General features: G+C 39.7%; 2 protein-coding genes across 10 annotated transcripts in view; one reads left to right on the forward strand and one right to left on the reverse strand.

The window, feature by feature from the left end:
• Nucleotides 1-18,496, reverse strand: part of kiaa0825 (KIAA0825 ortholog) — a 119,611-nt gene extending 101,115 nt beyond the window's left edge. For 2 of the 6 annotated variants that reach the window (XR_005615101.1, XM_031729729.2), the window contains exons 1-6: nt 17,107-17,480; nt 11,146-11,282; nt 3,665-3,833; nt 3,122-3,316; nt 2,780-2,965; nt 2,319-2,643 (exon numbers count right to left, since the gene is read on the reverse strand). Coding sequence is in view for 5 of the 6 variants with exons in the window: in XM_031729729.2 (XP_031585589.2) it covers nt 2,319-2,643; nt 2,780-2,965; nt 3,122-3,316; nt 3,665-3,833; nt 11,146-11,276 (1,006 nt within the window). In the remaining variant the exon portion in view is untranslated. The other 4 variants (XM_039620724.1, XM_039620723.1, XM_039620721.1 and 1 more) reach the window with 4 other exon arrangements.
• Nucleotides 17,735-26,879, forward strand: part of slf1 (SMC5-SMC6 complex localization factor 1) — a 33,635-nt gene continuing 24,490 nt past the window's right edge. Inside the window, exons 1-15 of one of the 4 annotated variants that reach the window (XM_039620725.1) lie at nt 17,735-17,990; nt 18,083-18,168; nt 18,403-18,526; nt 20,206-20,284; nt 20,464-20,689; nt 20,788-20,941; nt 21,148-21,291; nt 21,384-21,449; nt 21,955-22,101; nt 22,674-22,843; nt 22,991-23,125; nt 24,775-24,922; nt 25,084-25,252; nt 25,545-25,690; nt 26,173-26,282. In XM_039620725.1, the coding sequence (XP_039476659.1) occupies nt 17,982-17,990; nt 18,083-18,168; nt 18,403-18,526; nt 20,206-20,284; nt 20,464-20,689; nt 20,788-20,941; nt 21,148-21,291; nt 21,384-21,449; nt 21,955-22,101; nt 22,674-22,843; nt 22,991-23,125; nt 24,775-24,922; nt 25,084-25,252; nt 25,545-25,690; nt 26,173-26,282 (1,913 nt within the window). In that variant the 5' untranslated portion in view covers nt 17,735-17,981. Of the gene's footprint in view, nt 17,991-18,082; nt 18,169-18,402; nt 18,527-20,205; nt 20,285-20,463; nt 20,690-20,787; nt 20,942-21,147; nt 21,292-21,383; nt 21,450-21,954; nt 22,102-22,673; nt 22,844-22,990; nt 23,126-24,774; nt 24,923-25,083; nt 25,253-25,544; nt 25,691-26,172; nt 26,283-26,879 lie in introns of those variants that run through there. The other 3 variants (XM_039620726.1, XM_031729730.2, XM_039620727.1) reach the window with 3 other exon arrangements.

The raw sequence follows: 26,879 nt of genomic DNA on the forward strand, positions 1-26,879 counted from the left end.
TTTGTAAGAACACATGTTGACACACATACACGTAAAAATTAAAAGCAACAGGTGAAAATATATTGCACAAAAGCAAACATTTTTGGTAACCCTGCCAGTTTTTCAGTTGCAATTTTTAGCTATTACAGTGTGGCAACTGTATAACTGTAAATGTCTGCATTTGCAATCCAACTTTTACTTTGGGAAATCATATCATTAAAAGCCCAGAAAAATGCTTTTAAAGTATCAAAACTGTAGATAATGGTTGCCAAATGTAACCATACCATAAAAAAGGAAAATATTTAAAAGACATTACTTGCCTTGTTTTGGCAAAATTACTCACACACACACACACACACACACACACACCTAAACGTGGCCCAACTACTTCCCTACAGACTCAGTGAGGTGTGTTAGTAAGGTCTAAAGCCCGTATTGTTCCTGACCAACCAACCTGTCTCGCACTTGCCCCAGTCCCACTGTTCACCCCATTACACCTGGAAAACTAGGAGGAAAATGGGAGAAGAAAAAGGGTGAGAAAATGGACATGGAATAGACGAAGTAAAGGAAAAGCAGTGAGGTGGAGGTGCTCAGACCCTTTAAATCTGTCTAGGTACAATGTCAAAGTCTGCCTTTGAGTCGGTGGGGTTAAAAGAGGAGGCAGATCTCGCTGTGAACGTTGTTAAATGGTTCAGTGGTTTGACAGTGGCTGATGCTACAGACAGCGCTACTCCCCTGGGAGTCCGCAGATTCTCCCAGGCATGGCTCTTATCAAAATATACCTACCGCCTGCCTCTTCTTCAGAAATAAACAATAACACAGCAGGGGAAGAGGGAGAGATCTAAGGAGTCATTGGATGCCTATGAAAATAGAATGCCTTTTTTTTTTACTGCTGTCATAATTGTCTTGACAATTATGGGTGTAGCATACAGTATAGACGGTAAAGTGTGAAAGCAGATTATGTGTTAATGTTTAAGCCATGGGCATTTGGATAGAGGATATGTGGTTTCCTGAGCTTTTTTTTTTTTTTTTTGTAGTGGGGGGACGACTTAAAAAATGAACAACAGGAAAATGTAATCCCAGTTGTAGCCCTCAAAGCTCTCTTGCAGCTGATAGTTGAACACACACACACAAACGCATAAGTAAAGCCAGCACAGGCAAAACTGCTCCATTTTACCATCATTACACAGCACGGGTCCCTCGCTCCCTTTGGAGCCATGTTCTGCCTCCGGTGCTACATTTGACGGTTTGTTGAGCGGCACGTAGGTGTGTAGCCTCCACAGCGTTACGTGATCAAACAGCCCAACTGACGCATGGCCAATTATCCTGGCTGCCTCCTCTCATCTCACGTTTAAGGAGAGGGAAAGTAAAAACCAAAGAGGGAGATGGAAAGAGAGAGATGGGGGGGGGGAGCAAAGCTGGTGGTGTGTTTGTCGAAGAATCGCAGATGCAAAAGTACTTCTCCCCCTGTTCCACAGGGAAGCTGACATGTGCACCATTTTTTGTGGAAAGTAAACAATGGCTCGCACACTTGTTTTTATTGTGAATGTTTGCCATCAGCGAGCTGTAAATAGGCCAAGATGAAGAAAACAAAGAGAACGCTGAAGGAGGGGATAAGTATCAGAGGGTGACACGGGGAGCGAAGGCCTGCCCTTCTCTGGTCTTTGTGTATAATACTACTCCTTTGTCCAACAAAGTGACACATTTTATATTAGAAGCAATTATTAAAAATACTTCTTGAGGTTTCTTTTCTCTTTAAAATACCTAGGCATGTGTAAAAAGATCGAGAGAATGTTAAACTCTGCTCTTATTCTGCTCTTAACTTAACTGTCATCAAGCGCTTTGCAAATGTGACACTGCATATATTCTCTTAGGTTCAAAAGATTAAAGTGGTTAAACACACCTTGACCAAGCCTTAACTATTCCGAGATCAGGGCTTACTGCTGTCATAAATGCAATATGAGTAAATAGTGTTTAAAAGTATATTTGCCCTGGAAGTAAGGCTCTCTTTATCCTGTTGGCAGGCAGCAAAGAACGCAAACACAGAAAACAGTGCAGTAAAAAGAAAGCACTTATAATGGGAACAGCAGTTATTGACAGCCACTTACAGAGGCCTTGGTTCTAGCTCAGATCACTACACACTACCACTGGAGAGCAAAAACGGAGAGGAGCAAGAGAGAGAATCACCTCTGCTGGGTTACAATGAGAAGCAGGTGGAAAGAAGGCAGAAGTGAAAGAAACAGCAACAAGGCTAAATAAACTAAATGTACTCTGCTACCGACAGAAAGAGGACAAAGAATAAATGAATGTAAAACATTTAGAAAAAAATATATGCTTACCTACAGTTGCCCGGGATCTGACTGAATATTTTTTTGTCTTGACGCTCGGGGCAGTGTTGTCTCTGTGAGCTGTCTCACATTCTCTCTCCATCAGGGAGGCAAACTCTGTGGCCACTGTATTGAGGTAGGCTTCATTAATAAAACCAAGGATCGTTTGTGGTTCTGCTAGTGCTGAAAGGACGTGGAGCTCCTCTTTGAGGGCTTGACTCAGAATCGGCACCATGCTGCAGAAACCCATAGCCAGCCTGTCAAAACCAGTCTCACCGATTTGACTGGCGGACAGGGTGGAGTGCAGAATACCCAGCACGTATTGCCGTTTTAGGCCCTGGATACACAAAAACAAAATATTATGCCTGTGTAAGATTAGCAGTGCCTTTAACATGCATGTAAAGTGAACACCCTCTACTCATCTGGAATTTATATGAACTGAAAAACGGAAATCGTTTCTTATTTTAGTGCACCTGGTAAAGTTGCAGCACCTCTGACTCGGGATAAAGAAAGAACATCTGCTGCAGACACTGAACCCGTTCAAGGATGGACAGATCGGTTGTTTGTCGAGGTCCAGGAAGATCTGGACTACGGGAAAACAGTCGGTCCATCAGGTAGCGTCTGAGTTGGAGTCGCACATCATCCCACACCTCCTGGATCTTAAGTAAAGATTAAAAATTAAAAGATTAGAACCCTCCCAAAAAAGAAAACCCAACAGTACAAGTCAGCTGAATTACACGTGAAATTCATCAGCCCATAAGACATTAAATTAGTCTGTATGGAAACAGCGAAATGGATAATAAATGGTGCATTACCTCTAATGAAGCGTCTTCTCTGACTGTATGTAGCAGCTGGATGGAGGAGGCAGTCAGTTGAGAATGAAGAGACGAAAGTGGGGATGAAGAAGAGTGGTTACAGGGGAAGCAAATACCGCACTGGGACGACAGATTCAGCAGTAGCTGAAGCGTCACCTCTTCTTTCGACTCTTCTTCAGATCTCAGGTACTGTTGCTGAAAGGAACAGATCATTTAAGATATTAATTTCACAAGAGAAAGAGGAAAAATACCTGAAGACACAGCGCAGTGCAGTATGAGTGTCTTCTAATCTTAACCGCTTATTCATAAACAAAGCTGCAGCTCACCAGATAACTAGATGTTTCATAACAGAAAAACACCGGAGTTAAGTGGGATTTGAGATCACAAACGATGAAATGATTATGATCACGATAAGTTATCAGACATCCAGCTTTCTCATTTTAGAGAGAAATTATTTGTTACAGATTGTTGGTGAAATGTTTACAGAGAATAGCTGGAGATGATGATGACGATAATAACGTCATTAGGATTTTGATGCATTACCAGAGCTCTGAAGAAGTCCATAAGCTCTTGATGTCCTTGGGTAACAGGCCTCACACTCTGTTGTGTTTTGAGGGAGAACCACTGCAGCCACTCTGTGGGACTCAGTGGACGCTCTGCTGTGCGGGAGTCTCCTATTTTAGCCTGGAGTTCCTTCAGCTGCTGTTCAATGCTGAACACAAAAAAAGATATATTACAGAAATCAGAGAGCTAAGGACTATAAAACCATACAGAGGTTCCAAGTACAAGAATAAAACCCATACCAAAGTAGCCTTAAATTTAAGACACTGGATGGAAAATAGATTTTAACCAGCAAAACAGAAAGAAATGAAATAGATTTTTAAAAATCCAACCTTATAAATTCAATTTTGCCTCAAATTTGTGGCTGGACAAAATGTTACAGTCAAGATCATCTGGGAAGGCGCCTTCAATTTCACAGGTGACTTTTGAGACATTTAAACACAACACAATCATTGAACCATACTGAAAAGCTGGTGCTACACCATAAACACACGGGAACAATGCATGAAATATGTCAACGCAGCAGTGATACAAACAAAAAGACTCGGTGATAAAAATACACACGGACCTACACAGCACGTCACATTTGGCTCTCCCTCACTCCTATTCAGTGTCTCTGCTGTGAGAAGACACATACAGAAGCATCAACAGTAATGAACACAGACATCGATATATCAGTGTGCAAGTGTGTGCTAAGCATCTGGTGTGAAGTGGCATTACAGACATTGGCAGGCATCTGAGGCACACAGTTCTTGCAATCTCATGTCTTACTTGTTCCCTTGACACACACACATACACAGACAAACACACACACACAGACAAACACACACACACACACACACCGCTCTTTTGATTTTAACAGACGGCATCAGCTATTCAGTTTCCTCTTTAATGTGACGGATTAGAAATGACATCTTTGGGCTCGACATGTTTAGTCATTTCCATGCAAATCAATGCATATATATCTGGGTATGTAAGACAGTGGATGCATGTGTGTGCATGTGTGTGTGCACAACTACGCACCTGCATAATTAAGCATGTATGCTGTTGTGAATGCCACTATTGTGTTCATTTTTGATTGTGTATTCATAGTTGAGCTTGTGCTCAAGGCTTTGTGAATGTATGTAGTAGTGCATATAGTGATAGTAGAGCTTGAACAAATCATCTGGAAATCCAGATGACGAAAAAAAATCAAGTAAGAAATTCATATAAAGAAAAAAAGTATGAATCACAGTGCTGATGATTAAATAATGGCATATCTTTTTGGTGTCAATGTAATTGCTTCGGGACTTTTGAGAGGTAAATTTGAAATGCATGACTATGTGATCTAGTACTTCCCATGCCATAAAATGGCATGTTATATGCTAAGTGTTCAAAAGTGAAACAAGTACTTAACAGATAAAAAATATATATATTTTTTGCACACCTATACTTCTGTCTCTCAGACATGTGCACATATGCTTGTATGTGTGTTAGTATACATGACACAAAGCCAAAGTGCAATTTCCCCATCAGACAGCTCAGCTCATCCCCTACCGGGGACTATAAAGTGCCTCCTGCCCGCTCCTGGGCCGTGAACACATCCAGATGTCTTACAATGGCAACACATTAAATAACCGTTCAATCTGACACATTTTCGTTTCAGAGGGGAAAAACGCAAGGGGATAAAATGTTATAGACTGTTACAAACTGCCATCCTGTAGATTGAAAGCTGCCTGATGATACTGTTCTCGCTCTCGTTAACTACCTTCCTCTCGCATTCTTTTCGTCTTTAGGCAGGCCAGATGATGCATCTCACTTTATTCTCTTGACACCAATGTGCCCACTGACAGAAACCCTGATTATAAAGTGCCGTTTTTGTGTGTTTATAGAGATTTGATACCAGAAAATACTTGCTACACATATGTAGAACTGTCAAAGTCTTTCCCCTTACCATGTGTCTCTGTGTGTGATTTTCTATTTCTGCCTTTCTGGGTACGCTTACTCCATAGGAAAAACATTGCCTTGTGACAGATTGTGAGTGCTGCAAATCTTCACTACATTTGCCCAAAGCTCACTGGTTGTAAAACACAGCTTCAGCAAGGTCCGAGCAAAACTCAGAACTGCCGACGGCGCTGTGTGTAAAATTAGTATACATCACTTTAAACAACACAATGGAGTGCTGAAATGCTGGTTTGTTTGTGTGAGACCTCTGGCTTTTCTTTCTCAAGGGAAAATATAGCAGTGAGTTCCTGATAAGCAGCAGTTCTGGATACAGTGGACTCCAAATAACAACCCTTTACTTTTCTCTGTTTTAAATAACTCTCGGAACAGTTGCTGTAGATTAAATGGCTTCAGAGAGCATTGTATGTGTGTTTATGGTAAGTCATAAACATGGATGTTCATTCAGGGCTCCCCATCAGGACTTCAACATAGACAGAAGGTTTCAAATGGCTGTCCATCTGTAGCTCACTGTTCACCAACTCTCCAGTTCATGTAACACAAAAATGTAAGTAGACTGAACTTTTTCTCTTGTTACTCAGTTTTGCAGCAAAGTTAAGTATTGCATCTACTTAGATAGCCTTGGACTTGTTCTTGCTATACACATGCAGTATATATCAGTGCGATTGACAGACATGTTTGACCAATATAAGGCCATAGACTGAGACAAGGGGGGGGGGGGATTGCTCTTAGGCTTCAGGTTTTTCCCCAGTTCCACTCTTCATCACCTCACTCTTGCCTTCACCCAAGAAAAGCATGCTCTAATAGCTACAGCAAATACACCTGCTCTCCGGGTACATTTTCAAGGCTTGACTCCATAGCCTTTTTCTCTCTCCATTTCTACTTTTTCTTTTCTCTCCCCTCAACATTCTTACTTTCCTAATTTTTTTTTCTTTACTTTCGCCTTTCAATTACCCCTCCTTAAGGCCTTGTGCTCTAAGTTATAAAGTCAATGTGGATGGTCTGTGTCAAGAAGTCCATCCAGCTTTCTACAATGTGATGACCTTTTGGCCGCTGGTGTGAATGCTACCTGCAGCCTAATCAACTTGGCAGGATTAGCTCCAAACCTGATGACTTCCACTGCCGGCAGCTTGGACGGTGAGGAAAGAGACAGAAAGAGTATGAGAGAAGAGGAAGGCAGAAATGGGTAGAAAACAGAGAAGTCACAGAAAATAAAACCACTCAACCATCTGTGTAAAGACAACAATGGACGAACCTTAATGGCAAAAACGCCAGAGCAGAACTCAACAAAAGACCCTGAGAATGAGAAAGGAGGCAGAGGAAACTAGGAGGAAAGAATTCTTTAGGCCTCTTGACAAATATGTCAATCATCTTACCCTAACTGACAAACACACACACACACACAGACACACACACTTGCACTGTTACTGCTGAAGTGAAATTGAATTGTTTTTCAGTCTAGTTCAGGGAGATAGTCAACACCCGCCACCCCCCAACCTTCACCAACGCTGAGAGAGAAAGGGAGCAACTGGAGGTCTTTTATTAGATATGATGGCACATTTCACAGCTCCGTGACTTACAGAAACCCAATCCTGCGATTAGTCAGCGCTTTGACGTTATCTTAAGTTTCTTGTCAGAATTAATTTAGTGTGGGTGGGCTGCTGTGGGGCCGTCTGTCTGTCGTGCTCCGCTCCCCTCCGTTCGCCTACAGGAGGTGGGGGATGGAGACAACGGGGGCAGGAAGATCCCTTTCAAATAAGCCTCAGCTCCAGTCAGTGCCAAACCAGCCGCCTGAGAACTAAATATCTCCCCCATCAAAGGGGCCTATTCTGTAAGGGGAAAAGGAGTGAATGAGCTTGAATGAACAGGCTGAAAACGAATCCCGTCTTGGCCCAGTCTGTTGCCCACTTAGTGTTTTCAGCCGTCATCCCCCAAGACACACAGCCTACCCATGATACTGGAGAACTGATATAGGTGATATACTAACTTAACACACGTGTCACACAGAGCTAAACACAAAATCAACCACATACTTTGAGGACTAGTATTTTTGTTCACTGAATAGGAACGTTGCACGATATTCTACTGTGGCACGTTTTCAGTTCCTTTGGTATGCACACGTATTGAAAATCACACACACACACCAAGAATTAAATGTAAAAGTATTGATACTCTACCCTGATCAAGATTGGCAAGCGATTAGTGAGAGTCATTTGCCTTGCCCGTGTGAAACTGGAGGCCTGTCTGGAGTCTCAGTGCTTGTGCTGACACTTCATTAGAGGTCTTTTCCTGGTGGCCTGCTCCATCCGGCAACACACACCCACCCCTGCACTGTCCCATCTGATGAAAACTAATGGATTACAGCATTTCAATTTGGGGGAGCCAGCTCTGTTGTCAGCCTATCTTACTCTCCTTCAATTAAACAGCAGCTCTTAGGCAAATCTCTGACATCTGAGAACTGGGAACAAGCCAGTCATTCTGACCCATACATGGGCTGAAGTCCTTCAAGGGTGAAGGCAGCTCTGTTTCCTCTGCCTCCCAATTTTCCTTTCCTCCACTTCCGCAATTTGTCTCAGACACTGATAGATCAATTAGGCAGCAGGTGAGTGAGCTTTGGGTGTATGTGTAGGTGTGTATATGTCTGCAGCCCACCCAGGTTAAAGGCAAACTAGAGGCCTTGCGAGATTTTATTCGCTTGGATGCGTCCCGACAGAAAACGAGTAGTCTCGGAGGAAGTTGGCTGCAGTCTTCCAGAGATACTGACCAGTGGTCCCCCACGGCGAGAGGAGGATTGCCTTATTTTTAGCCCCATTCTCCATTATCTGGACGCTTTGTTCTCATAATGGTTATCCCTCTCCCATCTGCAGGAACACAAAATAACCCTTTAATGCTTAGAAAGCAGAAAAATGGCCCGGCCCTCAGTAATAAGCCTTGAATTACCTACCCAAGGGTTTTCGTTTCAAGATGTGGAATCTTCAATTATTATGTTCCCATTTAGAAGGAGGAAGGAAAGAAAAAGAGAAAAGGGGAGGGAGACAGCGAGAGAGAGTGAAGAAGGGATGAGTCCCAGACACTAATGGTGCCAGAGTGAGGCTTTGTTCACTTGCTACATTTAGCCTGTCCTTCATCATCTGCCCTCAGCCTCACAACACCACAAACGATAAAAGACCTGAAATATAGATTTCTCTTATTTTTCTCTTCCCTGTGTCTCACTTTTTAACAATCTACTTGTACTCCCTAACTATACGGATAAATGACTGATGCCTATATTTCAGGCCTCAGTGCATAGAAGAAAAAAACAATCTGGGAATGCATTTCTGCCATACATGATGACCAGACTGCTCTTACTGTATAATTAAGAAGAATTTATAAAACAAACCTGAATTTTTGCAGAAGATATAAACTTTGAAAGGTGTCCCTTAATACAATAATCACGTCAATAATGAACAGAGACAGAATTAAAATGTTAGAAACTATATCATTTAAGTTGACAAAGACATCACATCCAGTAGTCACAAACCACATTTACATGTGTTATTAGAGTGTCTAATTAAAACTGAATCAGAAAGCAAGTTACAATACAGTGGTGCATCTTGGTCAGATTTAATTCCCGACTACAAAGTAATAAGACAATCATTATCAGCTCTCGTTTTTTTCCTGTTCTGTTGTGTGAATTATTTACTTTAGTTTCACAGTTGTAATCAGAGTGTGGATTTAATTACTGTATTTAAGATTCGAGAACACACAGCCACACTGATAATCTGTCATTTTACTCCTCCACACGGCTGCCACTGTTTACCAATCTTGCAACAGATGCTGCGTTATACATCTGTGTATATAACCACAAAATCTGATTTTGTTGCAACCAGCACACACAGACAAGCACAGACACAAACACGCACACAACTGTGATCTTTTAATGGGAGGTATTTTAGAGGCAAAGATTTCTGCATTAGCTCGCAGCCACTGAATCCTTTTACCATCCAGCCTTCAAGTATTAAACTGTGTAAAATGTGTAGTAAAAATATGAAACAGGCAAGTCAGAGCGTAATAAGATGAAGAAAAAAACTCCATCATAGGAAACACTGTCATAAGCCATGTCATGTTGAGTTGTGCCCATAACCTGTTTGAGTCTCCACTGCTGCTTTCTTATCTGTGCAGCCAACATGCATGCAATCAGAAAATAAACAATCCCACCTTAAGTAAGAGGCAGTCATTAATAACTGAACATTAGAGATTTGAGAGATCAACTTCTGCATATAATCCTCTGAAAAAGTAAGTACACCTTATAGTTCAGTAGCTTATAAAACCAACTTGAGCAGCGTTGACTTCAAGTAATCCTTTTGTGTCATTTTCAGTCATTTAGGCCCACATTCCTTTACAGCGTTGCTTTCATTCATAACAGTGTTCGAGTCAGGTTGAGGTCTGGGCTTGGGCCACTTCAACACCTTGATTTTTTTGTTTTTCAGCCATTCTGTAGAAGACTTGCTGGTGTGCTTGGGACCATTGTCCTGTTGCACGACTCAATTTGGGCCAAGCGTTAGCGGTCAGACAGATGGCCTCAAATGTGACTCAAGAATATTTTGGTATACAGGGAAATTCACTGTTGACTCAATGACTGCAAGGTGCCCAGACGTGACTGCAAAACAAGCCAGTTGGCATGATGTGTTTGTTCTGACATGCTCTGTTGGGGTTTTCTTCCAAACGTGGCACTGTGTTATATCAAAGGCCATTGCTCCAGAAGTCTTGCGGTTTGTTCAGATGCAACTTTGCAACCAAAGGTGTGCTAGCATGTTCTTTTTAGAGAGAAGAGTCTTTCTCTAGGTGATCTATCCAAACGAGGTCATACTTGTTAGGTTTTTTTTTTTTATTGTAGTAAAATGAACTTTAACATTAAACATGCTAACTGAGGACAGTTGAGTCTGAGATGTAGCTTTGGGTTCTTTATAGTTCTTCTGAGCATTACAACGTTTGACCACGGCAATTTGTGGGGACATTGAGTTCTAGGAAGACTGTGGCATTGTTTTAACACATACCTTAGAAAACTTTGGCTTTTATAAAATTAGTAACACCTTATCCCACACCCATAACTAGTGGCACTTGCCGCTAGTTACCGAATTCATACTGTTGTAGTATTTTGTCACACAAATGTATAGAGCCTTGTGAAAACTTTGTTTTTCACATGACTATATGTGAAAAATATCCAATGTCTGAAGTACTGTTATCAATCAAAACTTCACAAAAAATACTTTACTGTGGTGCTTTTTTATTGTAATAATAGTCTGACCACTATATAGCACTGGGTTTCCTGCACTTCACCTGACATCCACAGAAAAAAAAGGAACGCTTCACAGAAAATAATCCATCACATATAAACCAACTTAAAATGTCACTGTTATTATTATCTGGGGTGACAAAAAAGGGTGTAAAGTGTCTGAATGATGTGAAATTCACAACATACGTTTGCGGTGATAAAGATCAGGAAACTATATCAAGTCTAGCCCTCTGCGACTCTGACTCACCTGTTGGCATTGAGATTGAGCTTCTCCTCCGTGTCTTTCATAAGCTGTTCAAAGTCCAGATCACTGGAAACACCTGGAACCAGCAGCTCCACAAAGGCATGGTCTTCAGCAAAATCCTCTGGCCACTCCATAGTGCTCTGTAAGATAGGGAAAGCGTTCTTTATCACCACATTATATGTTTACCAGTGTACACACCCCGCTTTCTTTCTGTCCCTTTTCTCTTTCTATTCCTCCGCCTTCTTCTCCTGTCTTTCAACAAGCTGGCCTTTACCCCCTGTCCGCTCTGGCATCATACTCACTCTGATAATAATCTTAGTAAATAAATAAATAAAATTTTAAAAGACTAACAAAAGGGCCTATAGGAAGTCGACAAAACATTCAGACTATGATTCTGCTTGATAAACTGTCCCATAGGACAGGTTATGTAAAAAAAGAAAAAGATCTATACCAGTTCATAAAACAAAATAAGGCACAAGGCTTCACCGGTGTCAGGATTGAATCAGCAGTGTAGATTGACATCAATCAACCGCATGATCTAGAGTGTTGTATCAATGCAGCTGTTTGAGAAGCGGCGCACACATTCTGTACAACCAGCACCGACTCTCATGTGATCTAATTTGAAATTTCCTCAAACAGAAGTCTTATTAAGAGGCTCAAATCAATTTCACCTGAAACACCTGAAACAAGGGGAAGTCTGTTATCAACAAGAAACAGCCCCCCTCCCTTTTTTCTCAGAAAAATCATTTGCAGTTGGAGGGCTCCTGATCAAAATGCATTGCCTGAGCCTCTAACCATTTCCACCTACTGACACTACAGTAAGTTAACAGAGGAAAAAAAGAACAAATAAATAAACAATGAAGTGAGATGCTCTTCAGTCAAGGCTTTAAATAAACAACTCATCTCCTATGGTCTCTCCTAGAACTGCGGGGCCACCCCCCCCTCCCCACCTCCACCCTGTGGTGCTTAATGCTCATGCTAACAGCCAATCCCACGGCAGTGCCGCACTGCTGGGTCTCATATCAACATTGTCATCAGCACGAGTCAAGTGGAAGGTAATGGAGAGTGTCTGTGTCAATTTGGCTTTCTCACACTCCGCCTCTCGCCCCGTCCTCGTCATCTGCTCTGATTTTAATAATCCCTGTCAAACTCCAAACAGCTCCCTGCACTCCACTCTGCGTCTTCGCTGCTGCATACAGTCTATGCCACTCTCCCTGACAGAGTAGACAGGAAGCTCAACATTCATTTAGCCTGCACAAAGGGAGGCCTGTCCAGCTGGACAAATATTATTTTCCTCTGCTGACAGCCTCACCAGTTAAGCTTGTCCTTTATTATTTCTCTCTCTCTTCTTCTCTCTTACTGCTTCCCCTCATCATCACGCTCCCTCTGCGCCACTGACTGAGAGGGGGGTCTATGCCCAGTCACTGCTAAAAGAGAAAAGGATTTTCAATCCACGGATTAGGAACTCAACATTGTAATTATATAGACTGAGCAAGATAGTGTGTGTATGTGTGTGAATTTGAATAGTTTCTTTGGGTGTTTGTGCTACAGTACCGTGCTTCCTTTCAGGTGCTAAAAGGATAGACAGACAGATGGACAGAGGGTCTGAATGTCCTCACTTTATGTCTGCTGGGTGTCTACCTCCTGTTCTGCCATAATGTCATCTGTTATCTTAAGTGTGAGTGTGTACATGTAGGTGCATGTGTGTGTGTGTGTGTGTGTGTTAGGATTCACCAGGCATCACACAGGGCCTCATTAGTACTATACTTTAAATCATCCAGTCTCCATTGTCTTGTCATTAGCTCTTTAGAAAGCAGATGTTGGAGGAGCCCCTGTGTGTTTCGCAGCATTGCAACAGGGACAACAGGGCCAAGCAATGAAATGCTGCCTGCTCGAGACATCAAATCCACAGCTATTAGACCAGGATAGGAAACACACTCTCCCTCTGTCTCTGTCTCTCTCTCTCTCTCACACACACACACACACACACACACACACACACACACACACACACATCACTGTCCAATCTCTCTTGTTGCTGCCTGTCTAACCCAGCTAGGCTAACACAGGCCCATTTACAGTAATGAGTTTGTCCTGAAATATTTAGCAGCGTATCCCCCAGGCTGCCGCTTTAAAACCACTTAGAGCATGTCAAGTTAAAGTCAACATTATTTTAAAGAGGGTACCTAACAGTCTGCTTTAAAGGAAACATAATAAATTAAACAGGTGCATAATCTAAGATCACAATAGTGCTGAGAACTATCTCATGAATACCCAGAGGAGGCCACTGCTTCACTGTTACAGTGCAACCAAGTGGCCCTCTACATTACTTGGATTTTGACTCATGATCTTGACTGTCTACCTTATCACTGGCTTTGTAAGAGGCACAACTCTTGTAAAAATGTATTGGTCACTTTTGTCTTTGCTATAGGGAAATATGTGGATACAATATCTTCCTAAAATATGCTGTGTTAAACCATCCAGATTTCAGAACGCAACAACTTTTTCCTCAACCTAAAAAATGCCTATGTGATTAGCCTACACAGAGGGAATGAATAATACATGACTTCCCAATCTCCTCAATAACCAAATATTACTTGTTTTTGTTGTTGTTTTGTTGAGTAGTTACCATCATTCAACAGTATTAAAGTACCCTGAGCAATGAGTCAATTACAACCCTTTAAAAAAAAAAGACAATATTGTGACACTGGAGCAGATCATATATCTTAGCTTATTGCAAATGCCATGAGTTCAGCAAACTTAAATACTGCGATCCTAAAGATGCATTTAGTGCACATGCACAAAAAGACTGAATGTTGAAACATGATTACTGTACAAATGACAAAGATGAGACAAAAGCAAATATATTAATATGATTTAAACTGGATGAATGCAAATGATTAAAACTGGCTGATATATGTTGCAGGAAAAAAAACAAACAAACATGAAAAATCATTACCTTTGAGAGGTTAGTACTAGCAATTGCTTTTGCTTTTACACCACTTTTTAACTCATAGATAAATGATCATTTATCAGAATTATTGTTTTCCAATGTCAGTTTGTTAACTGGGGCTCCAATAAAACCTGGTTCTAACTGATAGAAGCTGGATCATCATGGTTTACTCCCTTAAACATACCCAGGGTTGCACATCTGTAAATCCCTAATAAACTGGGTCCCATCTCAGAAGCTGAGAGAAGTGTAATAAGAGATGAAACCCACTGTGCCAGCTTCCTGCTTTAAAAGGTCTGGAAGCGACTCAGAAAAGTGGCTGTCAGACTTAAGAAAAAAAGGCATGTAATGACAATCTTAAGATGGAGAAAATTAACTGAAAATATGACGATGATGATGATGATGATGATGATGATTATTACCTCACACAAAGAGGTTATTTTTTTGGTAGCACTTGCAAGCCCGGGTCATTCTGTCTGTAAACAGTTTGGCAGTTTGAAAAGTTTAAACTTTGTAATGGTGTAGAGTTGAGTCGTGTTAACAATCTATTGAAATTTGGCTTACATCCACCAAGGTCCTCAAGGTCAACTTAATGATTCACTGGTTGAAAATGGATAAAAAGCCTTATAACTTGCATAAGGCCTTATATAAACTATAATCTTTACAAGTGTGGTGTGTATTGTAAATCTATAGAAATTACAACATAAAGATTTAAAATACCACGTTACATTTGACTTCTGACCTCTCCTTCAAGGTCAATAGACTGATCTGAAGGTGAACGTTATATTGCTATACAGAGCTATTTAAAATGGTTTCTTAATGCCATTGTTTGAATTGACAACATAATAAAAACAATTTAGGGAATGATATGTGGGGATTCTAAATATCAAGTTAGTTTGAACTTCTGACCTCTTCTTCAACATCAAATAAGGTCAAACTTTCAATTTCTTTTATCTTTAAAATCATGCTTAAAATTCTGCTGTCTTTGTGGGTATTGGCAACATTTAGAAAATGATACTGAATATCACATTATAGTTTGCATTCAATATCATGTCACATTTGACCTCTGATAATAATAATAATAATAATGATAATAATAATAATAATGATAATGATGGTAATAATTGCTGTTCTGGATCCCAACAAAAACTGTGTTCAGTGCATTATAAATCATATAAACCTATATTTTATTCACAGTAGAAAACAGGAAATAACAAGTGTTTAAACTGATCTAATGTACAATTTCAAGAAAAATATTAGTTAATTTTGAATTTGATGGCAACAATCTCTTAAAGAAAAAAAGTTGAGATGGGGGCAACAAAAGGCTAGCAAAGTAAATGATACTAAAAAGAAAAAGGAAAATTTGCAACCAGCTTGGTTAACTGGCGACAGTTCAGTAACATGGATGGGTATAAAATGAACATCTGAGAGAAGCAGAGTCTCTCAGAAGATGAGCAGAAATTCACCAATCTGCAAAAAACTCTGTGTACAAATTGTGAAGTTTCAGAGAACTGTTCCTCAGGTGCCACTTTAGCTCAGTGGGTGAGCAGGTGACCACATGCCAACTCATTGGAGTGCTGGGCACAGGTCCAAGTTTGAGTCCAACCTGTGCACCATGTCTTCCCCCTCTCTGTCTCTACTTTCCTGATTATCTTCACTACTCCACAATCCAATATTCTTTTTTAAATGCCCAAAAAAGAACAATGTTAACTGCAAAGGCCTGTATGCCTGCTGTTATGGAGGTGCATTAGTACCTATAGAATTGGCAGCTTACACATCTAGAGAGGCACCATTAATTCTGAAAGGTATATACACGTTTTAGACCAACATATGTCCCAAACCCTAACCCCAAGAAAACTACATACTGCAGCTATGACATCAATAACATGACTTCAAAATAGAAGAATCTGGGTGCGGAACTGCCTGCAGACCAGGCCTTTCAGCAACTGAAAACATTTGGCATATAATGAAATAAAAAAAATACAACAAAGAAGACTGTTGAGCCAGAATTCTCTGTCAGATAAAACTGGGACAACATTCCTCTCCCAAAAGTCCAGCATCTCTCATCATTTCCCAAACATTTATGGACTGTTGTTAAAAGAAGAGGGGATGCTACACAGAGGTAAACATGACCCTGTACCAAAATTTTTTGAGATGTGTTGATGTCATCAAATTCAAAATGACCTTTTCATTCTTCTTTAAATGATACATTTCTCAGTTTAACATTTGATATGTTTTCTATGCTCTTTCATAAAACAAAAATGTGGGTTTATGTGATTTACAAATCATCATGTATCATCATCTGTTTTTTATTGACATTTCACACAGTTTTCCTATTGTCCAGATTGGGTTTGTAAATGTTACAAGACTCATTTCCAGGATTCGACGGATAGAAGCTGATCACCGTAAGAGTTGAGCTGGTTACTGTCACTTGCTCTTTATGGGGGTGTTTGGCCAAGCACTGACACATTCTGACCTTCCAGATCACACTTTTTTTTTTTTTTTTTTTTTTTTTTTTTTTTTTTTACATCCTAATAATTTCATCCATACAACAAAAGAAAGGGATAAAGACTGCCTATCATATTTATAAAACCTCATCTAAAAGCAAAATAAGCAACTGTAACTAGTTAACACACTAAAACCAAACTGTGCCAAAACATTTATCAATTAATGATTAACTTATTAACAGAATTTTCCTCTCGTTATTAATTATAATTTTATGATTACAAAGCAAAGACTTAGCCATATTGTTGTTTTGATAATGAAAGAAAACCACAAAGAATACAGACAGGCCCTGCTGAGACTGTTGACTTTTACCTGCTTGTCGTAGTTCCTGCCATACAGCCACACACAGACCTCTCAGCTCACAGCATGCAAGGAAGTGGTACTGCATTTGCTTATTTTGACAGTTTATCTGTATCTTAAAAAAGGCCGTTTCGTGTGTCGCATAAAACAAGAAAAACCCGAATGAAACCACTCGACTGACTCAGCGTTGCATGTTATGCGTGTCCTACCTTACAAAAGCTCTTACTTAATCCATCCGGTGTTAATCCATTACCGGCGGGGAAAATGTGACCGACATCATTTGTAGTCACTTCATGCTGATATCTGTCTGCGACAGCTATTTGTAGCTAATAACAAAAACCGAGACAATTCAACAGCCAATAAAAATATGATATTGCATTACTATGACAGGATATCTACCGCTGTCACCAAATATTGCACTAAGCAGTTTATGTACACAGTTTCCCGGGCAGCCGATATGGCAGAAGTCGCATTTCACTTTTATTGGTTATCTATCGATAAATATCCCCGTTACTCAACCACTGCTGCACAACATCTAGTTATTTTTGGCGATTTCCGGGGACTGAAAGCGTCCGTGACAACAACCTGGAAGTAGCTCTATGAAAACTTCCGCTTGGTGGGAAATTCCAACTGACGAATCAAATGGTAGGGAAACGCTTTCGCATTCGGGAATTAATAGCATAATTTTTACATATCAAAGATGATATTTTATTTAAAACATATATTTAATATATTCTGACGTCTTTTTTAAATCAAGTATATAGCCGTTTGTTATTGACAATGCATGTTAAAAATGTTACGATATGAGAGATTCCCCCCCTGTCTTTCCAAAACAATTGGATTCCATAAAGCTTCTCAACCTTGCAAGTTGGGTGGTGTACTCGCGTGTAATTTTTGTCATTAAACTTATCGTTTGGCCGTTATGTAAAGAGCGAATGCGCCATGGATTTTTGTTTGGGACGGTTAATGTAGCTTCGGATAAAGTAGCCACACACTGGTCGAAGTTTATTCACTTTGTTGGATGTTTATGTCAGTGACGAGAGTTTGGCGCGCCCGGGTGTAATTGGAAGTTACCACTGGTGGTATGACCGAGGTACTTGATCAGCTGTGCCATTAAAACAGTTGACATTGCTTATTGAATAGAAAAGAACCGATATTTTTTCTTGTTTATTTATTTCTTCTTAGTTAGTCTACTCTGACGCTGCAAAGCAAATGATATGCCAGCAAGCCTTAGTTAATTATCAGTTGAATTCAATTTTGTCACGATTTGCGTAAGTATTGACTTTTTTTGATGAATTTTGTAAACGCTAATATCCTTGATGTGCAGTTTGAACAGTACATTGTTCTTCCTGGTGTACCAAGAGTGAAAGCTTATCGTGGAAACAATCTAAGTCGTCTAGTCAAACAAGAACTGCAACATTATATTGGCCAATGAATGATGCAATCTATCTTAACTTATTGTCTCCTACAATTTAACGAAGTACTTAATTTTGGCTCTTCTTCAGTTTCTTCGCGAAGATGGAGACCTGCACACACGTCTTCCAGATTTCTGGGATCAAAATCCGCGATGAGAAGAGAGTTCTGATCCAGGGAATTCAGCAGCTGGGTGGGAAATACGTTGGTGGCTCAGTGAGTAAGATTGAGATCCCTCAGTAGATTTTAGGGAAATGCCACGTGCACTTGTGCCCAAGCTGAACAGGTTTGCAGCTTGTGAATAATTTCATTTTTCTTCCTGATGCATTTAGTCTTTATTCAGCCTGTGCGATGTAAGAAAACATAATAATTAGAGACTAATCATAAACTAAAGTAATGAAGAAAGTGTTTAGACACCAATCAAAAAGGAAATGCACTTGTTCCTAAAGTAGCTGACTGAATGAATTACTTGCTGTGCTTGCTGTCAATCATAATTAGTTCTGTGGAAGTCTGTGTTCTGTGTCTTTATCTTGACAGTCCAAGTAAAGTTTTCAATTGTATTTTTATATTTATATACTGCTTTGATTATCCCTCTATACAAATGAGAACAAAACTATTAGCCCCCAGTGTATTTGTAGAATTTCAATTCAAGTGTTGTTAAACAGCAAGGATCTTTTTTTAACACAGCTTTTCCAAGCATCCTAGTTTTATTTTGGATCTTATTTCACACACAGAACCAAAATTATTGCACAAAACCCCAAAACTATGAGGGTCAAAATTATTAGGCCTTTGTGCAGGTCAGTCAATAGCGCTAACTTTGACCTTTGGTTTGCGTCGTCATTATGTTGAAAGACGAAGCAGCAAACCAGACCCAGTTCTGCTGCTGACTGCTTAAGGTTTTCTTTCAAAATCTTCATATCCTTTTTTTTTTTAATGATTCCTTTCATGGAGATGAGATTCCCACTTCAGGACGCACTGAAGCACACAGCATAATACTCCCACCACCGTGTTTCACTTTGGGGATAGTGTTCTTTGGGTTGTATGCCTCACCCTTCTTTCTCCAAAGATACGCAGGGTCTCTCTGGCCCTGGTTTTGTCTCATCTGACCAAAAGATGTGCTTTCAGCATGTGTAGTCTTTCTGCAAATGTGGAGTTTTTCTTCATCTGCAACCTCGCAGTCCATTCCTGTGCAGGTGTCTAATGATTGTCTTCTTTGAGTATACAATTTACAACTTGGCTAAGTCATTCACTAGTCTCTTGGAAGTTGTTCTGGGGTCTTTAGACACATGGAAACACTGTGATGACTTTGTATCCATCTCCTACTTTGTCCATCAACAATTCTTTTTCTCAAGTCTAAACTGTTTTCTTTCTGTTTTTGTCATGAAGCTTTCTCCTGTGACAGCTTAAACTCTTGCTGAAGTTTTTATACTGTGTGTAAGTTGGAAGGTAGCTTTCAGTTTTCACATGATTTTACAAATTTTGAGCATTTGAGCAAAGCTAGTGTAGAAATGCTGTTAAAGAAGCACTTGGGAAATTTCAGACAAAAACTTTAAATGTCAAAGGGGAGCTGATTATTTTTGCCCTGATTTGCAGCTAAATCAGATAGTACAACCTAGCATCCTCATCTATTTTTGAAAAGGTGATTATGACTTGTTGTTAAATCTTAAAATGGCACATTATAATATATTTCCTGCAGAAAGTGTTTTTTTAATCATTAACTTACATGATGAATATGAATAAATGAACTGGGCATCCACCTAAAAGTGGAACACTGTTAGTTGCACTGAACATCTGTTGTTGATTTCAAACAGCAACTTTTGCATCATTGACAAGCTCCACTTACAAAAATGTCTTGTGATGATTACATATAACCACCTTAAACTACCTTCTTATAGGTATATCAGCACACTTGCACCCATCTCATAATCCCTCAGGTGTTGTCCAGTGAGAAGTTTTTGGCAGCTTGTGCTGCAGGTGAGTCATGATGGCTGTGAATTTCATGTCGGTGGATCTTTGTTTTTGTTGCTATTTTAGCCTACATACATTTAACGTAGCCATAAAACGCTTCATTGTTTCTTAAGTTTTTTAAGTCCTAGAGGTAACATAACACGTTTTATTGAATTTCTTCCCTCTTGCTGCTCGTCTCTTGTTAGGAAAGTGGGTTGTAACTCCAAACTACGTGCTGGACAGTGTTAAGAATGGCTCCTGGCTCGCAGAGGAACCCTATGAGGTGGCCATTTCCACAGGTTCCTCCGCTGCCTTCTACCCTGTCAAACAGTGGAGAGAGAAGGTGGCTAGTGGGAGACTGAAAGGGGCCTTTCAGGGCTGGAGGGTGCTCCTTATGGTCCAAGGGTCCACACGCAGAGCAATGTTCAAACGGTTAGAGTCACAAGCACGTGTTGTCTTTTAACCCATGTTCGAATAAAACGAGTGTCTGGTTAATTAATGCATTTTCGGGTTTTTTTATTCATTCACAGACTCCTAAAAGCAGGCAGGGCTGAGGTATATCACTGCCCTCCCCCCTCTTATGCCTCTATCACGCATGTCATGGCGAAACCTGTTACAGAATCCTCAAAATCCCACAATGCTCCTTGTTACCCTGTGAGCCACATAGTCCAGCACCTCTTTGGGGTAAGTCATAAGAATGCATGTTTTAAAAAAAAATTATATACATCTAGTTATAACTGATAATCAGTTTTAAATATGTTGCTTAAATTATTATTTTTTTAATTTTCTTTGGGGGGGGTGATTTAAATATTTTATATAGTCTTCATTTATATGTGCACATACTAGTCTGATCTTTATTAAACAGTTCATGATAAAAAATTATCTTGTAGACTGAAAGCTTATTGTTTGGGGGTCAGACAAATCGTGTGGATATGAATTTCAACATAACAGAAGAACAAGAGGCTCATCCAGCAGATGTGAAGGACAATTTCTCTACTCTGGAGGCGGAGCTTAAGACATATATCAAACAAGTGGTGTGTATTTGGGTTTTTTTATTTTTTATGAGTGGTTTTGTGTTTTCTTGACATTATTATCATTTTCTTTTCTTTCTTTTTGTTGCTTCTAGGGCCAGCCAAGACTGTGCTTCCTTGAATATTTGGGCTACCATGACCCCTATAGTCCCCTGGCTCAGGTAGATGTGCAGACATATCAACCCCCACCCTTGATCACTACTATACATCTCTACAATAACTATGTGTTTCATCAAGAGGATCAGGTCATTTAATTTCCTTTATGTCATGCATTTCAATGGAAAGTGACATCTAGAACAAGGGCGCATCATACCCAGGTCACAATTTAACCACCACTGTCAGCTGATCTGAGAGTTTTGATTGGCAGGCCTATTAACAATACTCTCCACTGTCCTGTCCATACCTTACCCAAGTGGATATTGCTAATAGAAGTGCTCATGTTTTTCCATTCTGTACTTTCTGAGTCCATATGCCATTTGCCCATAACAGACAGTCAGAAATGACCCCCAAGAACTTTTAAAGCCCATTCACTTCCTATTTCCATTACCCTTCTGCCCTTAACTTTTTTCCACCTCGTCTTTCTGCCATCCATCTCTTTGAGTGCCGTGTTTCCTTCTGCTTTCCATATACCTCTTGCATTTTATCATTGTTCTTGTATTTCTCCAGGCAACAAAAATGGACTTCAGCAATGTTGGCTGTATGATAGAGTGTGGCCTCTTCACTGAAGCCTTGGACTCAATCAGAAGTGCTGTGTACCCAGGCCTCCTGCCACCGGCGCCGTACCTGATCTCCCTCTTAGAATACGCTCAGCAGGTAGGAATTACCATACTGCAGAAACTCCCACCTACTGCTAGTGCAATATCCTCAGGGGCTGCACAAAAGTATAACTTGCTTCACATTTTTGAGTGTGGATAGCTGGCTTTGAGAGGTCTTTTTATTGGTTTTACTGTCTTTTGATTAAACTGTAATTTAGAGATGTAACTCATAATTAATTTAGTTATTGTACCTTTTTTTGATAAGTAATTTAGTCTGTGAAATATCAGATCTCATCACTTCCTCTTATTTTCATCAAATATTTAACTTTATGGGACCAACCAAAATCAGAACAAGAGCGTGCACAGTGATAGCAAACAAACATACTGTATTTACTCTGCATCATCCTGGACCAGCTGGAAATAAGTTTTACTAATTACTTTACTTAACTTTTACTTATTTACTTATTTAAAAAGAACAAAACAAAAACTTAAATTATTGTTTGGCTCTGATTAAATTCTTGGCATCGCCACGTCCATTATTTTGTAGCTTCACTGAATTGTAAGTCTTTATGTACATCGCCGCATTCAAACCAACTAGAACTCAGTTGTTGTGTGCTGATTATGTCGCAGGGTAACGCCACATCTGTCTTCATGAGAAGTTTCCAGCAGGTCCTTGATAAACTGCTTATTACCAACCCTCCCTGGATGGCTCCCAAGTCAGTGAAACAGTATTTTACTCAAGTGCTGCAGTGTCCTCGGTGTAAGAAGGGCTTGTGGTCTTTTCTAGAGACAGCCATCAGGTAATTATTCCTGCTAATAATTTTATACTGCAAAAATTATACTTATCTTTTTTTAAAAAAAAAAGAAGCATAACCATGTGATGTGTAGTGAACAAACACTCTAGTAGGTAGCAGTTGTGGTAATCTTACAAATATGTAATCTTCCAGATATTCTATGTCTAGTGAAGAGACCTGTCACGCACTTCCTGGACCTGGTCTTCCAACATTGTTACACTTCCACTGTTACATCCTGGCTCTCTCCCTCAAGATCTTCCAGGGGGAGCTCCACTCAGTCACTGCCGGGTAACAGTTTGAATAAACTCAGTCGGAGAAAGAACCATTTTTTATTTATTTATTTTAAATCAATCAGTTTTTACACATGAATACCTCACACATGTCGGGAGAATCATTGCTTGAAGTTGCCCTTTCTGACATGTCCACTTCAACCGTGTTCTCATTATTATATCTCATTATAATTATAATTTAAATGATTGGTTGGGCACTCACACATCATGCAGGAGGCAGAGCTGCCTTACTCTTACAAGGACTCTGTCGAACATTATAAAGACTTTGTGCTAGATGGCTGGCAGAGTAAAGTCTGTTTAATGTCTGATACAAATGATTAGGACATTTGTGTTCTCACATGCAGCTCCTATGGGTAATGTCTACTAAAGTTCAGGGTTGCAGTGCATGTTTGAAAACAGCTTTGGAGTTGATTTTTCCCCATTCTGTTAGTCCACAAAGCTCATAATCTGTATTGCAAGGACAGAGGTGTAGAAATTCTTAACAATCACTGTAGTTTAGCTGGAGTTAATACAGTAAAGTTTTTAAGTATTTGGAAAATTACACATTTTTGCAATTTTGCTTCATGCTGCCCCAAATTAATCTACATGTGATTGAAGTCCAGACTTTCAGCTTTAATTCAAGGTGTTCAGCAACTGAATTCTATTAGCTGTTTAGGAATTACAGCCTTTTTCCTCTTTTTATTCATAGCTCCCTTTTTATTTTTAGTTGTTAGTTTTTTCCAGAGGCTCCAAAGAAATTGAACAAACTAGCTTAATTTCAAATTGATTTTGTTTTTATTAATTATTGTTTTTTTTAATACTTGGATGAAAATCCTATGTAAACAACAACCACCTGAAGTCTTGAACCCATGAACTTCACCAAATGTTGTGTTTCCTCCCATGAGATGTTCTGCCAGGTCTTTACTGTTTTTCTTAACCAAGGAAAGGATTATGCAATCATCTACCTTAGCTGTCTTCTGTGGTCTTTCAGGACCTTTGGTGCTTCTGAGCTTGTTTTTAAAAATGTAGTACACATAATGTTTTTGCTCCCTCTGAGATTTTTTTTCCTGCTTAATGTAGACTTCTGTCACCTGCTGTAAACACCCAGGTTCAACACTTGAAATCAACATGTCATTGAATAACGAGGGAACAGGCAACAGGTGTCATGTGACCTGCTTGCCACTCAGTCGTCCAGTTACTTTTAAAACCAGGGGGCTATGTATAAAAATGATTGTAGTTCTTATTCAGTTAATTAAGTACTTTGGTTGTACCCCCATGAATAAAAGCTGAAAGTCTCTATTTTACTCATTTCAGCTCATCTTTTTTTTTTTTTTACTACAAAATTTGCATCATCATCCTAATACTTGCAGGCCTAATCGCACATGATAACAGGTAAATGGAACTGATGAATTGTCATTCATACTCCTCCAAATAAACAGAGTGAGAGTGAGTCACTGATTCTTCAATAAAACTACACAAATGCAAAAATGTTTGTATTTGTTGTACTTTTTGCAATTGTGGCTGTTTGAAAGTAAATGGTACTAGTACTACATCTATGTTTTTGCTGCCATTGTACTTAGCAGTCGTTTTATTTTTGAAACATATTAATTCTAGTGTTCGCCTCAGGTTGTTCATCTTTATTTACTCCTGGTTTTTGTCCGTCCTTAGAGAGTTTGTGCAGCTCCAGGGAGCCCCTCCAGCATCAGCATCAGGATCTTTGCTCTATAGAACCTTCTGGACTGTGTGGGAGCGCTCCACCCTCTTGTCCAGTGCTGTAAAACAACTAATGCAGCTCTTGATACAGGCTGCCATGACTGTAATTTACTTTGATATTCTTATTGGATAATGTGCTCAGTCATTCAGAATGTTTTATTGTGATCCATAATTGACAGCAGATTTGTAATCTGACCTCATGAATAAAGTTACTATTGCTCATGGAGCTTGCTAGGTTCAAAATGTTGTTTATCTTTTCTAAAGGACTACGCCGAGAGGGATGAGAAGCAGAAGTTGCACTTGGCAGACACTCTACTGGATTTCCTGTCTGTGTTGGTGGAGTTTTGGTGTCAGCAGCATTTCAAATTAAACCAGACACTAGTGGAAAATGGCCTGAAAGACCTGTCAGAATATCTTGCTGTCATTAGCCAGGGTAAGTGAGAAAAACTGAAACTTGAGAACAGGAAGCATATTCAGAAAAAGAAAACTTCTGTTATGTAAATTCTGTCCTAAGTTCAAAGTTTGGTTTCTGAATTTCATTTTCTTTTACTTAAAAAGTGGTAGAAGTAGTTTAAGCAGTTTAAAAACTTTATTTAGCAGAATTGTCTCTTTTTTTATTTGTACAGTTTGACACGAAGGGGGCAGTTTTCTTTATTTAAAAAAAAAAAAAAAAAATCTCTTCTAAAAAGATGCTCTTACCTGATTTTCCTGTTTTTTCCCCATAGATTTATCTCCAAATATTTTGGTGGAACTGGTTATCAGGGTTCGCTCTACCAGGCTTAAGTTGATGGTGGCTGATGCCATATTCAGGAATCTCTGCTGCAGAAATGGATGCACTGTGGGAGATGAACCTCTGTCACTAAAGAAAATGGTGCATTTCTTGTTCCCATGTTTCCCTGTCCTTTTTTCCTTGTTTCCTTTGGCAGATTTTGTCATTTCTACTTGTAGTACATTTGTGATCATCTTCCATTTTTACTGGAATTTTCTCTGGAATTCCTTTTTGGATTCACAGTTGTTTTTTGAGCTTCTGATATCATTGTACACACATATAAAAAAATAATACTTTTCTCTCTCTTTTCCCCCACTTTAAGTTGGTGTTAGAAGCAAAACACACAGTTGTTCTGCATTAGTTAATGACAGTTTTGAAAACTAGTATAGATTATATTTGCCCTTATGTGCCATGAAATGATTTCTGATGTCGTCTAACAAGAATATTATATTGCACTAGAACATCTGGCTTTCTCACTCTCCATTGGTGGCTTTGTGTTTCCTCAATTCCCCAAGGACGCACATATCAACTTGCAGTGTAAAGGCACTGTCTGACCTTGTGTATATCTGTGTGACTTCTGACAGGTGCTTTCCTACCTGCCTGCTCTGGGAAGTTTGGCTCTGAGTCCCAGTGGTACTCGCCTCAGGACTGAGCCCACCTCACACAGCTGCACTAGTCAGGGGACCGACTGCAGGTCAGTTACACGCAGCTGTCTGTCTGTGCTACCGTTAAGTCCACATTGTGCATTCTCACAAGAGCCTGGAGCAAATCATGGAGGGGCTTACACACAGTGGTGGAGGCTGCACAGATGTCTGGTTTAAAATTCCAGTATGATGTTAAAATGTTTAACTTTGCATAAGCTATAGCACTTCAATGTCTTGTATTAGCTTTCATTTACATTTGCCAAACTTCTTATAATGTATTCATTTTTGAAGATGAGCTTAGAGATTCCCAGTGGCAGTGTGTTTAGTTAACTTTTTTATTTTTTTGACTGCAGAAAATTGTGAATCTATATCGTTGTCTAGTTGTCTAACCTTGTTTAGAGCCTGCATATCTACTAAAGATATAGTCAAATGCCTATAGCAGAAAGCATGTTGCTAGTAATCTTTTAGCAAAAATACACATGAAAAGCTGCCACCCTGTAAAGTTGGTTATTGTACCATGTTTGTTGGCTTGTCTAAAATAGCCGATGTAGTCGACCAGCAGTTTTCTGTGCCTCCATTGTCTGGATTCTTCCCACATAGTTCAGGGTAGACAGCATAGCATTAGGCCAAACAAGTGAAAATGAACA

Source organism: Oreochromis aureus, linkage group 12 (assembly GCF_013358895.1).
Source record: "Oreochromis aureus strain Israel breed Guangdong linkage group 12, ZZ_aureus, whole genome shotgun sequence".
Classification (NCBI taxonomy): domain Eukaryota; kingdom Metazoa; phylum Chordata; class Actinopteri; order Cichliformes; family Cichlidae; genus Oreochromis; species Oreochromis aureus.